The 16,185-nt window shown below is 47.3% G+C and overlaps 1 protein-coding gene and 1 long non-coding RNA gene across 2 annotated transcripts; one reads left to right on the top strand and one right to left on the bottom strand.

The window, feature by feature from the left end:
• Nucleotides 1-1,148: 1,148 nt before the first annotated feature.
• On the bottom strand, nucleotides 1,149-4,202 carry LOC141954584 (uncharacterized). Its single transcript, XR_012632211.1, has 2 exons — nucleotides 2,746-4,202; nucleotides 1,149-2,143 (listed from the first exon to the last, which is right to left on the bottom strand). It is a non-coding gene; the product is annotated as an uncharacterized LOC141954584 (long non-coding RNA).
• Nucleotides 4,203-4,533: 331 nt separating this feature from the next.
• GNL2 (G protein nucleolar 2) lies at nucleotides 4,534-16,103 on the top strand. The gene is made up of 16 exons (XM_074894113.1): nucleotides 4,534-4,707; nucleotides 4,792-4,876; nucleotides 6,031-6,125; nucleotides 6,617-6,756; nucleotides 7,731-7,915; nucleotides 8,385-8,451; nucleotides 9,766-9,924; nucleotides 10,493-10,606; nucleotides 11,400-11,528; nucleotides 12,236-12,340; nucleotides 12,451-12,609; nucleotides 12,734-12,841; nucleotides 13,190-13,623; nucleotides 14,209-14,288; nucleotides 14,983-15,077; nucleotides 15,923-16,103. The coding sequence occupies exons 1-16, from the start codon at nucleotides 4,644-4,646 to the stop codon at nucleotides 16,070-16,072; spliced, it is 2,169 nt and encodes a 722-aa protein (XP_074750214.1). The 5' UTR covers nucleotides 4,534-4,643; the 3' UTR covers nucleotides 16,073-16,103.
• The last annotated feature ends 82 nt before the right edge of the window (nucleotides 16,104-16,185 follow it).

Below are 16,185 nucleotides of genomic sequence, written 5' to 3'. Positions count from 1 at the left end.
AATGCATGTTAAGAAAATCCAAGATTTTTCAGTATGGGTGATTTTAAAATTAAATTGTTTTAGAAAAATTAGGAGGAAAATATAAAAAAATAAATCCAATTTCTTTTCTTTTTTAAATCAGCTCGAGAACTGTGCTTATTCCCACTTCCAGAGAGCTGGTTCATTTATGAATTTAGAAACATTTTGCCTTTGACCAACGAGATTTGCATGCTGAGCTCAACCGTCCAGGCCGGAGATTTCCTTAGATAGGTTGCTGTCGTCCTCACTCACGTGCAGGTGAACGCTCTCTTTCAGCCCACCCAGTAACACCTGTTGTGGTGTTCGCTCCATGGCATCACTGTAAAATATGCTTCTTTAAACAAATAAACAAATAAATAAATGGGTTTGCTGAACAAGCTCTGTCTGCTTTATTCATGGGAACTGCAGTCAAATCCCAACTGACCCAAACTGTCGGGACCCCCCGAGCCTCTCCCCAGGAGCCCGACGGAGCCGGGTCGGGGCAGGAAACGCTGCGGCTGCAGCCCCTGCGCACATCCAGGTGCTGGGCTCCGACCTCCCAGCTGCTGGACGGACAGACAGACCGACCGAGCCTTGTCAGAAACTCCGCTGCATAGAGAACAGCTTCATTTTCACTGTTGGACAAACCGGTGGTTATTGTACTCAAAACCTGCAGGATAGTTTCTAGGCAGTTTACTCAGCTTTGGGGCAATTCATCCCACGTAATGGGGAACAAAGGGGAAGGAATAATGTATTAACAGCTTACAGTCGTCGGCTTGGAACTGTTTAATTTCGATCTCATTTGCTGAGATTTAGGAGCTAAAGCAGACAAATTTCACCAAACCCAGGTCGGTTGTATGATGTTCTTACCCCCTCTGTGTAATATAAATCTGTATTTTTCACCAGCCACAGGCAAGTTCAATGTGTGCACGCATACTCCTCAAACAATAATTTACTAGCTTTCTACCCCCGTGGAGATGGAGGCAATGTATATACTTTTTAGTTCATGTTTATGTTAAAATGATTTCTCACTCAGAAGAAATCTTAGCTTTGATTAAAGGAAATAGAGTAGGATGGTGAAACAGGTTATCCCTAATACTATCATTTGGATTACACTGTTTGAGAACACTAATAGGGATATTTTATATATATTTACAGATTTTTATTAAGTCAATAGTCTTTACAGAGAAAGATGTTAGGCATAACATTTTAAAAAAAACCCTCTATTAAAATTACAGAAATACCAGCTGTATTTACCCAGTCCCCATAAATAAATCACGCCGATGGCATTTATATACATGATAATATATTATACCCAAGTGAATGCCAAACCATAGGTTAGATGGAGCTGCTTGCCCGAATCTCCATGATTTTTGAAGAGCAGCAGGATCTTAGTGGAAAAGAGGCAGCCAGTAGATAATACACTGTTATTTACAGCACAGGCTAAAACGCCTGGTTAGAGCCTCATCCACCGTTCGCCACAGCCACGGCTGGCGACAAGCCCCGGCAGCTCCTGCGCCGCGCGGGACTAACACACCCGGCAGCACCTGCTGCTTTCCAGAGAAGTCACTTTCCACGACTATTCAAATCAAACCACAAAAGTAAAATGTCTGTACGCGACGCTTTAGCTCCCCGATTGCCAGCGAACACCCGACTCCTGCGAGGGAGCCCAGCGGGCGAAGCAGAGGCTGGCGAGGCCACGAGAGCGGCGCAGGGCCGAGGGCTCAGCGCTCCGGGCACGGCACGGCCCGCGCTCTCCCAGTCCCGTTTCACCTTTTTGCCTTTTTTGCCTGACTTCGATCTTCTCCTCCCTCCAGCTTTCCCCTGTTGCTTTCCGTCGCCATTTTGGGAACTCCAGATCCAAGGCACCGAGATCTGGGATCGCTTTGTTTTCTCCTGTTCAGGAGCCATCAAACCTGGAGCCTTTTGCCAAGGAGCCCTGCCTGCCTCTCTTGAAAGCTGGATCCCTGAACACCCACCCCTGAGGAACAGAGCTGGGAAAACTACCGGGTGATCAACCATCTACGGTATCTTCTGGCCGTGCCTGGGATGGTTTTGAAGGCCAGCTAAAAACCCACTGCTGTCCCTGTGCTCTGCAGGGAATTGCTGCAACGAGGAGAGTCAGATGGCTGATGTTGCCTTTATCCTGTCAAATAAAACAAAGTAGCTCAATACCGCACCGAAAAAGTGCTCTGAGTACAAGTCCAGTCTTGTTCTGAAGTCTTGGAAATCTATTTTTCCTTCATTTAATTGACAAAATCTGTAGATCATACAAGGAAGACAATCCCTGCCAAAAATCAAACATCACTAGTTTTTAATAATACAATGGGAATAACCCCTCAGAACATATGTAATTATGGCAATGAGTCATTCTGATGGCATCACGTAACCACATTCACTGGGATTTTGACAAGGAAGAGGCCACATAAAATTCAGAATGATTTCATTGCAGCAATGGTCAGGTTAGTCGTGTCGATGAAGCCGGGGCCATCTGGGGACGGGCCTGGCATCTGTCACCAACCCCCCTGTCCCGTCTGGTACACAGTATGGACAGCGGCCCGCTGCAGCCAATTTAAAAAGAAGGAATAAAGCTAAAAATTGAAACAGGAGGATGCATCAATAGCAGATGAAAAGCTTGTGAGTCATACAGAAACAAAAAATTAGTAGAATAAAAAATCTGAGTCGTATGTTATCAGATACACAAGTAAACAACCACAGCTACAGAGATACTGCAAGTTAAATACCAACCGTTAGCCCCAGTCATGTAATTTTGGTCAGGGAAAACATGAGAGAGAGGAGAGTGCAGCTGCAGGGATGAATCTGTTCCAGTGCGAATGCAATTCCCATATGTTATCAGCATAATCTTTTCTTACACAGGCTTGTAGCCGGCTCCGACTGGGACACCAGGGCTCCCCGTAAGCAAGGCCGGGGAAAGTGGTGCTGAGACCTCCCTGCTAAAGCTTTCGACGTGGGAATTCAACAATTAACTCTGAGGCATTACCAATAAAAGTTCTCCACGACATAACCTCATCTCTAAAGCTAGCTATTTCTATTCTTCCACAGAAAGAGGCAGCAATTTTCTGGACGCACTCCAAGGTATCTTGCTAACAATAAAAAGGGTGTTTTCTTAAGGAAAAGGAAGAAAGAGTGGGGGAGAGCAGAGCAAGTATTACTCAACTATTTAGTCTAAAAACTTGAAAATCAAAAGGATCTTCTGACAGATTGATATCAACCCTAATAGAAAACACACTTGTCCTGGGAAAACTCTTCTCCACAAGCCTCAAGTCTGATAGCTTAAACAATTATCTACAATTTGGGATTAATTTTTTATGCCCACATCAATGTGTATTTTTTAAATGCCCAAGGCATAGGTAATTCTATTAAGAGAAAAAACAGAAATCGTAGGCTTAGCCAAAACAGACTGAAAATTCAAGACCGCCTGCCATCTTACAAAACATCTCACCAGTCTTGACTCCTTAGGACATCGTTGTACAACAGGAACTCTGCACCACCTAAAAGCAAAATGCTGAAAATCATTAAAAGAGCAAAATCTCAGCAGCTCTGTTATTGTTCTGGGTTTAGAAGAGCATTAGCAGAACTAGAAGGAAACTGAACCAGCCGTGGAGACTCTGCTGCTAACGAGTCGTTAGAAACGATGGGCCAGATCTTTGTTCCCCAACGTGCTGACCAGTTTGGCCCCAGCCCAATCTCTGGTATCAATTAACACCGTTTCAGTGGAGCTTTGTTAATTCCCCCTAGGTGAGGATCCTTCCAATTTCTGTTAAAATCTGGCAATAACATGAACACAGGCTTAGTCTTTAGACATGTAATTTGCCTAAATTTGATTTAAGTTACTGCACTGTCCATGCAATTCTTTACATGCATATAAAAAAGCCAGTGTTGTTATTTCTAATTTTAAAAAGCCATTGCCAGTAACCCAGAAAAAACAACCCTGTGTGCCCGTGAAGGTCCCCCCAGCCCTGCCCCGCCGCACGGAGGACGCTCGGCAGCGCCGGTCCCCCGCCAGCAGCCCCGCGCCACCGGACCCGTGTGCTGAGCGCCCGCGTCCCTCTGCGGGTGGGACCCAGCGCCGCTGCCCAGCGCCCAGGGACTCCCATGATGTTCCTGTGAACAAACACCATTGCACAAACAATGCGGGCCCCTGTGCCAGCGCCCGCCCCGTGACAGCCTTCTCCTCCTTTGAACCGGGCTGCGGGCCCCGCGCGGCCCCGGGCGGCGGCCCCGTCCAGACACCGCCGGCTCGGGGCGGAGCGGGCGGCAGCGCGGTGGCCCGGGGGCAGGGGCCTGGCGGGGCCGGGCGCGCCCCGCGGCACAGGCCGCCCCGGCGGCGGCTCAGGGCGAGGCCCCGGGAGGCCCCGCGGGCGGGGGGGGCGGACCGGGGCGGCGGGGCCGGGCCAGCCCCGCGCGTTGCCATGGCGACTGGGGACGCGCGCGGGTGTCGAGGCAACCTGCTGCGCCTGCGCGGCCGGAAGCGGCTCAGAGGAAGTGCGTCACGCGCTGACCTCGCGCGCCGGAAGTACTTGTGCCGTCGCTTCCGGCCCGGCGTGCGGCGTGTGGTGGAGAGGCCTCTCGGCTCCTCCCGGTTCCTCCCGGCTCGCCCCGCGCAGGGGCCTCCGTTCGGCACGATGGTGAAGCCGCGCTACAAGGGCCGCAGCACCATCAACCCCTCCCGCGCCAGCACCAACCCCGGTACGTGCGAGGGCCGCGGGCCGGGCCGGGCCGGGCCGTAACGTGTCGGACCGGGCCGGGCCTGACGCTCTCTTGTCTCCGCAGATCGCGTGGGGGGCGCGGGAGGAAACAACATGCGGGACCGGGCCACCATCCGGCGCCTCAACATGTACCGGCAGAAGGAGCGGAGGTGAGCGCGGCTCGGCCCGCGGGAGGCGGCGGGGTCCCGGCCTGGCCGCGCCGTTACCGGTGCCGGCGGTGGCTCCGTGCGCCCGCCCGGGCGGAGGCGCTGGGTGGTTTCCCGCTGGCCAGGCCGGGATCGCGCCGGGCCGTGCCTGGGGAGACCCCGGAGCCCCGCGGCGCGGGGAGCCCGTTGGTCGGTGCAGGCCGGCAGCGTGGCCTCCGGTACCAGCGCGTTCAGCCTGCGGCAGGTGGCACCGCGCCGAGGGTAGCGGCCCTCGCTTTGGTGACGAAACGCCCGTTTATCGGCACGGAGCCGCGCTGTGCCTGTCCCCGGTACCACCGGGAGCTGGGCACCTTCCCCCGAGCTCCCAGCAGCCCAGCGTGGTGTAGCGGGGAGGGCAGCTGGAACACATGTGATGCAGAACAGCTCACGTGAGCTCCCTGGAATGCCGTGAACCCCAAAATGCCCAGAATTCCTTCATGTCCCACAACAGCATAACTCAAAAGCTCACCTCAATGTCTGAAGAACCCGACCTCCATGCAGCTTCTTCGCTGAGGGACACCCCTTCGCTCGCTCGAGGATCGCTGTGGAGCAGCTCCCACCTTGTAGACATCTGTCTCTGCCATGTTGTGGATGCCGCAGGGGTTTCTGAGAGTTCTGGTTCAGATTAGCAGTTTGGTTTTGTTTTGCCAGATTTCCCTTTGTTTTGAGAGCAGACTGGAGAATATGTATTTTGAAAAATTACTAAATTTAAGCCAGGTCTCAACTTGGAAATTACCTTCTGATGAGTGTTCTGCACCAACTGATGGGTAGAGCTGATTAAAAAGTTCCACGTGAACCCATGAGAGAAGAAGATGTTTGCAAGGAACTTGTACTTTGGTGCTTTTTGCACCCTGATAAGCCGTTCCTGGTCTGACATAGGCAGCCTTCGTCAGGGGCCTGGACAGGCTGGAATGAGATTGAGGAGTGTGCGCTGCCTGACAGCACTTCTGTTCCCGTGTTTCATTAATTAGTCGTTACAGGCAGTACTGTCGCTGGTAGCAATCTCAGGACACCAGTTCTAGGCGAAGGGTCTTTCTGGATTTTGTGTAGTGATCAAAAGTGCTAGAGGGGTGTGCGCTGCCCTTCTGTATTTACACGTGTCCTCATTTTCCACTTAGAAACAAGCATGGTAAAGTGATTAAGCCTCTACAGTATCAGTCAACGGTGGCACCAGGCACAGTTGCAAGAGTGGAACCAAATATTAAATGGTTTGGTGAGTTTTTCTTCAACTTTCAGTCTCAGCAAGCTTAGAAACTGTTGAACTTTGTGTATCTCTGGAGGGTGTTTATTTCAGAATTATGGTCTCAGATGCTGAAAATGAGGGTGAAGGACCCCAACCGTAGGCTCTGGGCTCGCCCTTCACACCTGCCTGTACTTTGGGTGTTTGCTTTCCGCACACTCCTCTAAGTGTGGTTATTCTGTCTCCTTTGGCCATTGCCTGGGGTTTGCCCATGTGCGCGTATGTTGTAGCCTATGTATGTTAAGTATCCTAGGGATACTTTTAAACTTTTCCTTAAGTGATGGGAAAGAAAGGGATTGGCTTGTTTATGCTAATTGGAGGTTTATCTCTAGTAAAATCCACTATTCTCTGTTACTGGTATTTTTGATTCTGGATGGAGTATTAATATTTTATTGGGGTACCCGGGGTGTTTGAAGCAGTTGAGATGAGGAATGGTTGGGCGCAGCATTTATTTTTACGTACAGGAAATACTCGTGTGATCAAGCAATCATCCCTACAGAAGTTTCAAGAAGAGATGGAAACTGTCATGAAAGATCCTTACAGAGTGGTCATGAAGCAAAGAAAGTTGCCGATGTCCCTTTTCTACGACCGGATTAAACCACACGTGGGTACCGCTGGCCCGTGCCGGGTGCAGGCCGGGTGCTGTGAATGTCGTTGACCCGCGGGCGGTCGCGCCGTTGCTGTCAGTCTGGTGAAATGTGTTCTAGAAGCATTGGGAGGGGCAGAAATTCTCATTTTCCCATAGGAAACTTACCCTAAAACGTCCCAGGTTAGCGTGCTGGCCTGGGATGACTGCAGCAGCTTGCCACCGTGTGTTCTAATGCTTCTGAGAGCTCGGGTGACAGAGGGACCTTTCTTGAGGACACCTCACACTGCAGACACTCGTGTGATGAATTTGAACTCAAATCTGTGCTTTTTATCTTGAATAATTAGTTCTTGTGCGTGCAGCCTGCATTTCTAGTACATCAAATTTTAGTTATTACCAGGTTTCTTTCATGATGTCTGAACTATTATTTTGGACTCTTGGTAGCTATTTCTTCATGTGGAAACTTCCCGGGTTTATGTCATAAAAATGTTACCTAAATTAAGGAAAAAGTTATAAGAAACATAAATGTGCACTACAAAAACAAATTACTTCTTTCAGCAATGAATTGTGTGCCGTTCCAAGAAAAGTTGGCATTCATTACAGGCTTTAAAATCTACAATTTTGATTATAATTACCCCTGACAAAAATCTGTGAATTTGGCGAGATTTGTTTACTTGTTAGAAAAATAAGAAATGATCAAAGATAGAAGCTAAATTTTCATCATTGTAGCTTTAATTACATTTGACATAATTTATGGTGAAGGAACTGAAGCATAGTTCTTTGGCAAGTGCAATGTGTTCTGTTGCTTATTAAATATCCACTCTCATGTTTCTCAAAGATTAAGCTGGAAAACTCAAACATTGTTAGGAAAGTGCCTGTAACTCTTGTCACAGGTTGCAGGGTTGTGTTGAGCTGAGCTCCTGCTCACTGCGTGCCATGAGAAATGGAAAAAACAGTGCTTGTGGGTTTTTTTACCATCCTGTTTTCCTTAGACCTCCAGAGTTCACATTCTTGACACAGAAACATTTGAAACAACATTTGGCCCCAAAGCACAGAGGAAGAGACCAAATCTTTCTGCAAGTGATGTGCAGGCTCTGGTGGAGAATGCTGAAGCCTCGTCAGAGTCGTATGATCAGGGCAAGGACCGAGACCTGGTGACAGAAGACACCGGTGTAAGGTAAATTATTCATTGTTTACATTTCTGAAAAGCCAGCTTTATTCTTAAAGAAGTATCTAGTACATTCATCAATGCTGTTACTGCATGAGGAGTAAGGAAAGTGAAATTAGCTGAATTTGGGATTTTTTAATCCTGTTTTGTCCCTATATATTTAACCAAGCTGCTGCTTCCATGAGACTCTTCTGTCTTTATTCATAATTTTGTTTTCTGTTGCACGTCAGAATATCTCCAAACTCGGGTTTTGGGTCAGATAAGGAGCTGGCCAGAGGGCAGATGGGAATCTTTGAAAGACCACCTGTTTGTAGGATCTTTCTGCAAATGGGTAGATTGAGGCAGAGGATGGGGCGGGGGCTAAATCCAAGCTCTCTGCTACTTGGGCCTCATCTCTCTTGTCTGTGAAGGGCTTAGAGATGACAGCACTGTAACCCTCTTGTGGTGGTTGCTGATGTCTCTGGTAATCCACTTCCAGGGATGAAGCACAAGAGGAAATATATAAGAAAGGACAGTCCAGAAGAATCTGGGGTGAGCTCTACAAGGTGAGCAACGTTTATAATTTACAGCAGAGTCGTGTCTGTCTGTCAGCCTTTACAGAGTGAGGTGCTTCAGCACAGCATTGCAAATCCTATGCAGCAACAATCAGAAAAGCGCTGAGAACCATTTATCGCTCTGTTAGGGAAGCTTTGATACAACTGAATTTGCTGTAGAGTTTCTAAGAAAATGTTAAGACAGTGACTTTCTTCTGCAGAGATGTCCCGAGTTTGTCACTCCGTTGCCTGCTCTCCTGTCAGCCTAATTGCACTGGCTGGCTTGAAACCACCCACCCTGTTTGTGGTACTGATACAGTACATAAACACAAGCAGAAAAAGCCAGCTGGAGGAGAGAGCAGAGATTCATTATCAAATCTCTGCCTGACTGAGCTCGATTCTTGAGCTCTTGTCCCAGCAGAGCAAACATTAAAATACATGATCTGGAGATGGACTGGCAGAGCAAAGGTATTTGCTTCTCTTAGAGTCCTGGGCTTCACCACAAATAAACTAGTCACATGCCCTTAAGTTTCTTCAGGCTGAAAACATCTGGCGTGTTGATAGAATCGTCTTTGGAGGGCTCTGACCCTCAGTTCCCTGTGAGCCACCTTGACTGCCAGAGAAATGGAGACTGCGAGTGAGTTAGGGTTGTAAGAGCAGTCTGTCTGCTTCCAGTGACACTTAGGTGTGAAATTGCTTGACTTTCTGCTCTGAATTTCTGAATGTAGCTTAAAACCTCTTCATTTAGATCTAAAAGCACTGGGAACGATGGAGCAAAACAGATTTCAGTAAGACGCTGCCAAAAATGCAGGAAATAGCTGTGAAACAAATTCACTTGGCTTGAAACAAGTCACAAAATGACAGCTCCCTGCTGTAGATGCTTAGTGGACTAACAGCAGGTTCCTACTTGGTTGTGTGTTTCATATTGATCCAGAAAACATACTTTATATCCTGATCCTTTATGAAATGGCAGAACTGAATTGCTGCAGAATGGATGGCAAACATTGGTTTTGTCTACCAAAGCAATTAATTTTCCCGTTTGGGTGCAGAGTTTTTCTTTCCCAAGTGCTACAAGCATCTTCCTGGTGCATAAGAGCAGATGAAAGCTGTTCAGCTGTCCCGCCTGAGTTTGGAGGGGAGCTAGGGGAAGAGAGAGTGGGGGATCGATTAGTCTGAGCTTCACTAGTCTATGGGCAGGTAACAGTTGTTTGTGAAGGATACAAGGTTTTTAAATTAATGACGTAGCTTAGAAAATCACCAGTTCTCATTTTTCTGTAAAATCTTTTCCTTCTGTGTGATTTTTTTTTTTTTTTTTTTTTTTTCCAGGTGATAGACTCATCAGATGTTGTTGTTCAAGTTCTTGATGCCAGGGATCCCATGGGTACTCGCTCCCCTCATGTGGAATCTTACCTTAAAAAGGAGAAACACTGGAAACATCTCATTTTTGTCCTGAACAAATGTGATCTTGTTCCTACCTGGGCTACTGTAAGCACAGTCCTGCCTGTTACTCCCTGGACCTTCTTTGTTCCTTTTGCAGCCTCTGCTTTAATTCTGTGGCCAGTCCTCATGCTGGTCTCAAAGGGCGTAATGTAACTGGGTCAATGGGAACTCTCTGCTTGCCTGCTGTAAAAGTAACAATTACAATGTAAATCTGTCCAAGTTCGGCTGAGTTGAGCAACACTCACCAGCCACAAATTCTCTACTTCCTCTGTCTGGATTTAACAGTTCAGCTGATGTCTCCAGAGTATGCTAAATGTTAGTCGGCTTAAGATCCATATCCACTACAGCTGGTTTGCTTTATATTGTTAAACTAATTAGTTTTAGCTAGCAGTGAAGGCGTTTTTGGGAAATTGTTTGTCTTTTATAAAAACAATACTCGGTCCTTTTAGCTGTTGGGTTGGTGAAATGCTTCAAAGGTTCTTACACAGCCATTTTTCATAGACAGTTCCATTTGTGACCCCAGTGAAGAAGCCGTGTGCTTCTGCTCATAAGCAGATTGTTCCACCACCTCCGCGGCGCGGGATCCCTAACCCAGTGTCCTTTTCCTCATCAGAAGCGCTGGGTTGCTGTCCTTTCCCAGGAGTATCCAACGCTTGCTTTTCATGCCAGCCTCACAAACCCTTTTGGCAAAGGTGCCTTCATACAGCTTTTGAGGCAGTTTGGGAAGGTACAGAACAATTTGGGGGATTTGTATTGTTGTTCGGGGGGGTGGGGGTGTTTAATGTGGAGTCTTCTGTTTTATTAGCACTTGGGGTTCAATACACTTTCCTGTGGCCATTCTGTCAGCAAATGGCTCCATCAGTAAAGCTCCCTTTGGAGAGAAGATGGAAAATATTCCTTCAAATATGTTCAAAATGTTTGTCAGACTGAGGAGATCCAGAAAGAGTGGGTTTGACCATCAGTCTCTGGACCAGGTTTCTTGTAGGCAGAGTATCCCATTGACACTCCTAGGTCTCATTTGAATGTGTAGAGCCTATTTCACACCTGTTTATGCCCCGCCTGTATGAATGTTCTATTAAGGTATTCTCCTTTTAAGTGTCTTCATCTTTCCAAGAAAGGCACCTTCTGTTGCCTTTAGATTAGTTACCATCACTTCAAGCCACGTCTCTATTCTGTCCCCAGCTACTGTTTGTATTTGCTTGGTTTCTCAGCCTAAATGGTTTCTAAATAAGATGTTCAAAAGTAATTTTAATGCCACAAGGAATGCAAGGGGTTCACATCTTCCTTTTGAAGTAGCAGATATTTTCTTCAGGGCTTGGAGTTCCTGGATGGCAAGTTGGTTGTGCCCTTACATGTTTCTCCTGACAGCAAAGAGCTGATCTCATTTTTTGATCTGGTACTTTGGAGTCCCCTTTGCTTTCCAATACAGTGAGAACAGTAGCTGCTCAGATGTTCAGAACTGTAGCAGTAATTGTGGCTTTCCCTGTGAGGTGTTAAAGAGGTGTGTTATTTCTTAACAGTTACACTCTGACAAGAAACAGATCAGCGTGGGTTTCATTGGATACCCGAACGTTGGCAAAAGCTCGGTGATCAATACGTTACGGTCTAAGAAAGTCTGCAACGTGGCCCCTATTGCAGGTGAAACAAAGGTAGGAAGAGATCTCTACATTATAAGTAAAAATTAATTATGTAAGTGCATTGTCAAAGGCAGAATTCATGTAAAGTCAGCTCAGTGACATTTTCAAGTCTAGCGCTTGAGCTGTACAGGCTCTGTGACCCCGAGAGTGAGGAGCGGCGGGTCGAGGGCCGTTGTGCTGAAGCCCCACTGCTGGGGGCACGCGGGGGCTCCCGCCTGCGCTGCAGCGCCGTGACCCGAGCGCCCGGCTGCCCTCACTCATGTCTGTGCTCTCCTCAGTGAGGTGCCTGGGTGTGTTTGTGCTGCCAGGCTTTGCTAGGGCTGCGTTTGTAATTCTGTTCTTCAAGAGCGTGACAATGAACAAGAAGACAAAGTTACAGGAATCTTCTTTGCTAGCCTGTTCCTTTTGCTCCTAAATATCACTAAAGTCAAGGTTCGTGGAAGAGGAGAACCACAGAATGTTGGAGTTTGTTGTGATTGTAGTTTCCTTACCTTGTCCTGTGTAGTTTGATGCTAAACTGTAGGGCTGGCATGGGCTGATACGGGGGGAGCGAGGGGCAGCACATCCTGGGAGCTGACAAAAATGCCAAGGGATGCTCTGTTCCTGCGTGTTCATACCAAGTTCCTAAGATGACTCCTGTGTATTAAAACAGCGCATTTACAAAGCAGGAGAGAGGGCTGTGTGGAAGGAGGTAACGTGGGGAACTACTGGTCTTCCAGGTGTGGCAATACATTACCTTGATGCGGCGGATTTTTCTCATCGACTGCCCAGGTGTGGTTTATCCATCTGGAGACACAGAAACGGACGTTGTGCTGAAGGGGGTGGTACGTATCTGCACAAAGTGCTGCAGAGTCTTCGCTGTTGTCAGTGTGGTGGGTTCCAGGAAATGAATGCACACTGTCCACAGGGTTGATGTTCTACCACTCGTTTGCAGGTTCAAGTTGAAAAGATTAAGAGCCCTGAAGATCATATTAGTGCCGTGCTGGAAAGAGCCAAACCAGAGTACATCAGAAAGACGTACAAAATCGATTCCTGGAAGGATACAGAAGAATTCCTTGAGAAGCTTGCTGCTAGGACTGGGAAACTGCTAAAGGTGTGACAGCTTTCTGCATTTGCAGGCCAGAAGAGCGTGTGGCCTGTTAGTGAACATGGGAAGTACGACTGTTCCTGTGCTGTGCCCTGCAAACGTGGACATAACCATTACCCGGTTCTTTCAGGGTGGGGAGCCTGACATGCAGACTGTGAGCAAGATGGTTCTCAACGACTGGCAGAGGGGCAGAATTCCATTCTTTGTGAAGCCACCGAATGCAGAAACACATCCCCAGGTGAGAATGTGATGCTTGTGCCTCTTCTCACACATGACTCAGTTTTCTAATGATATTTTCACTGTTGTTTTTCCCACAGTGCCATGTCACTTGGGCAGTGCGTGTCTCGGGCTCTGCCCCAGTCTCATGATCCAGGTGACACTCACTTGAGCTTGTTGAGGAGCAGGTAGCGATGCTCTTTAGAGAGGTCTGAGCCAATTTACAATCATCTGACTACCAGAAATGTCAGTAACTAACACACTGTTAGCCTGTCATCTTAGGCTTTTTCCGAAGAGATAAAATGGACATTCCTCTCAGAGATGGTGGGATGGACTTTGTTGTTAATATATCCATTACACTTTCTTGTAGCCTCCTGCGTTGAAAGTAGCTGTGACGTCAAGTCAAGATAATAATGAGGAGAAAACGCCTGAGTCAGTAGCATCGAGTGCGGAGCCAGCAGAAGAGATGAATAATGCAGACACTGAAATTAAGCAACTCATGTCCCATGTTCGGCAGAACTTTGGGAGGATTAATGTGGCACCTCAGTTCTCAGAAGAAGACCTGGTTCCCGTAGATGTGCCAGGCTTTGAGGAAACAGACAGTGATGCTTCTGGAGAGGAGGAGGAGGAAGAGGAGAAAGAGAAAGATGAGCAACATCAAGATTTGGTAGAGGAGGAATCGCAGCTGGCTGTACCAGGTGCCAGCGAGAGCTCGAAGGCCGTTCTTAAGGCTTTGGATGAGAAGATTGCAAAATACAAAAAGTTTCTGGATAAAGCCAAAGCCAAGAGATTCTCTGCAATAAGGTACTAAATCTGTTCAGTGACTCGAATATTTCATGGAGGGGGAAAAGGGTTAATGGGATTCTGCTGTAGTTTCACTCCATTCCTGACTTGCTTGACTGGTTCCTCTGTTGCCACACACAAGTTGCCAGAGCTTATCTAGTTTAGCCATACTTAAACTTTTGCTAAGCAGCAGTTTGGTTTTGAAAGATTATTCCAAGAAGTCCTATTTACCAGCATGACTAAAAATGTTCTCACTTTTGGAAAGCTACCTCTTAAGCTTTGGATTAGAGATCTGTTGGTACGCTGGCTGGCAGTCTCTCCTTGACGTTGGGCTCTTTCTCGAGCAGTACCAAGGCTAATGTCCTACCCGGATAGGCCAGCTGGGTCTCCATGCATGTACAAAAATATCATAGCTCATACAGCAGGCCCAGCTTTAGCAAAGCTCATCCACCAGCTTTGTGAGGACTAAGATTTCAAGGTTAAGTGTTATATTTTGTGGCTTTGCTGCCAAGAGGCTACTGGGATCTAGTGGAGACTGATCACTTGTTGGAGGTGATTACATTTGGTGTTACGACATTCTTTTATTGCTTATTTTATCTTTTGTAGAATACCTAAGCAGCTGAGTGAAAAAGTGTTTGCAAAATCCATGCAGAAGTCTGAGGAACCCAAAGAAACTGAAGGCACAGGTAAAACAAGATTAGATGTTCTTAATCTACGTTTGGAAATCCTGTAAGCAAGAGAAGAGAGGGAGTTAAGGGGGGAAGCGTTCATTAGCTCCTGATGGCAAGTTCTTTTTCCCCTGAAGCTATTTAAACCTTTCCATAGCTTACTCAAGGGCTGCCTGATGACCTTGCTGTAGCCTTTCTGTAGAACACCTCTCTGTATCGTAAGATACGTCCCTCTAGTAGTGGATGAGGCTGAAGAGAAACGTTGCATTTCCAGAGGAGGGTCTGAGCATCGTCCGTTCCTGGGGTGTGATGTTACGCAGAAGGGAGCAGAGGGGGTTTATGGCACTGTGAGAGCACAGAGGTACTACAGGCTGTAGGTTTTACTGTGGTGACTCCAAGAGTCTGTGGCTTCAGTTTCCATATAAGTTTGATTAAAGGCAAAATCATGTGGGAGAACCCTCTTCTGACAAGACTATGGAATTCTTCTGGGTGTGCATGGGGCTTTGAGCAATCTGCTTCTCACGAGCAGTTTTCTTGGTAATAGCGAGTGATTCTCTGGTAAGGAACACACACGTTGTTCTGGTAGAAGCTATTAAAATACAACCAGAGGAATGCTTTGAGAAGTACAGGGGATGGTGACCCCGGTCTTAGGTTCTGCAAACAGATGGGTGTTTTGGAAGATGCCCGAGCTTGTGATCTCTGCTCTTCACAGGCAGCACAGAGAAGAAAAGAAAAAGGAAAGCAGAAGAGGAAGATGACGATGACCACTTGGGTGAACAGCCTTGCAAAAAACTTACATCCAAAGAAGTAAGTGTGTTTTCTTGCAGTACAGCAAATGAGCGGGGTAAGAGGTGGCTTTTTCGTACGTAGAGTGTCCGTTACCACTTAAGAGCGTTGAGACGGGGCGTGCGTAGGAGGGAGCGAGCGCAGGGACTGCAGCTGAGGGGGGGTGACTCGCTGCTGGCGTCAGATGGGACGGTGGCGTGTTCCGGCCGCACACGGACCGTGAAAGGCTCCGGCAGGTAACAGAGTGTAGAAGGGGGGATCCCCGGGGATCACTGCTCCGCTCCCTGCGTTAGCCGGCCGAGAGAGTGGGCTCCGTGCTGGAGATGGGAGGGTTTGGGACTAGACGGGCAGTGTTGTTCTGTCTTCAGAGAGAGCTGCTGCTGCTATTTTCTGTTCATGTTAGTCAAGTCTAAACAATTCTTCTAGAATAACTTAAATACCAAGGGAAATCGTCTGCCTGTAGGACTCTGAAAGTGATTTGTAAGCAAACTGGTACAGCAGGGGCTGTTTGGGGCGTTGCTGTGGGCTCTCGGGCTGTCAGAGGGGAGCAGACAGTTCTGTTTGTGAATGTTCTGCCACGTCTTCTGTGAAAGAGCTCCTGGGTGACTGTGCACATCAGGTTGCTGCTTGTATCTCATTTACTGCTTTTGTAAAGATTAAAATGTATCTTCCTTCAACATTTTAAGGGCGTGGGTGGGTGGATTCCATATAGACATCCATATATTCGCATCAGTAATGGGGATTTTGTTTGACATTATTTGACATAAGGCATGTGGAATGCAAAGTGAACAACACTTGAAAGAATGCAAACAAATTCAGGCTATGGATACTGGGGGTTTGCTAATGTGTTTTGTGTGTATTTGCAGAGAAGACGAGCTGAGAGGCAGCAGCGCTCCAAGAAAGTTGGAGTCCGGTATTATGAAACTCACAACGTGAAAAATAAGAATAAGAACAAGAAAAAAACTGGCTTGGAGGGACAAAGATCAAAGCACAAAAAACACAAACATAAGCAATAACTGCTTATTCTATTAAATTTTACATAAAACAGCTCTAGTATGCAGTGGCTTTTTTTAATATGAAACTTGCAGTTCCCATTCAAAGCCCAGTTTGACTTGTCTCTCTCGTTCCC

This window comes from Strix uralensis, chromosome 25 (genome assembly GCF_047716275.1).
Source record: "Strix uralensis isolate ZFMK-TIS-50842 chromosome 25, bStrUra1, whole genome shotgun sequence".
Taxonomy (NCBI): domain Eukaryota; kingdom Metazoa; phylum Chordata; class Aves; order Strigiformes; family Strigidae; genus Strix; species Strix uralensis.
This window is presented reverse-complemented; position numbering and strand designations above follow the sequence as displayed.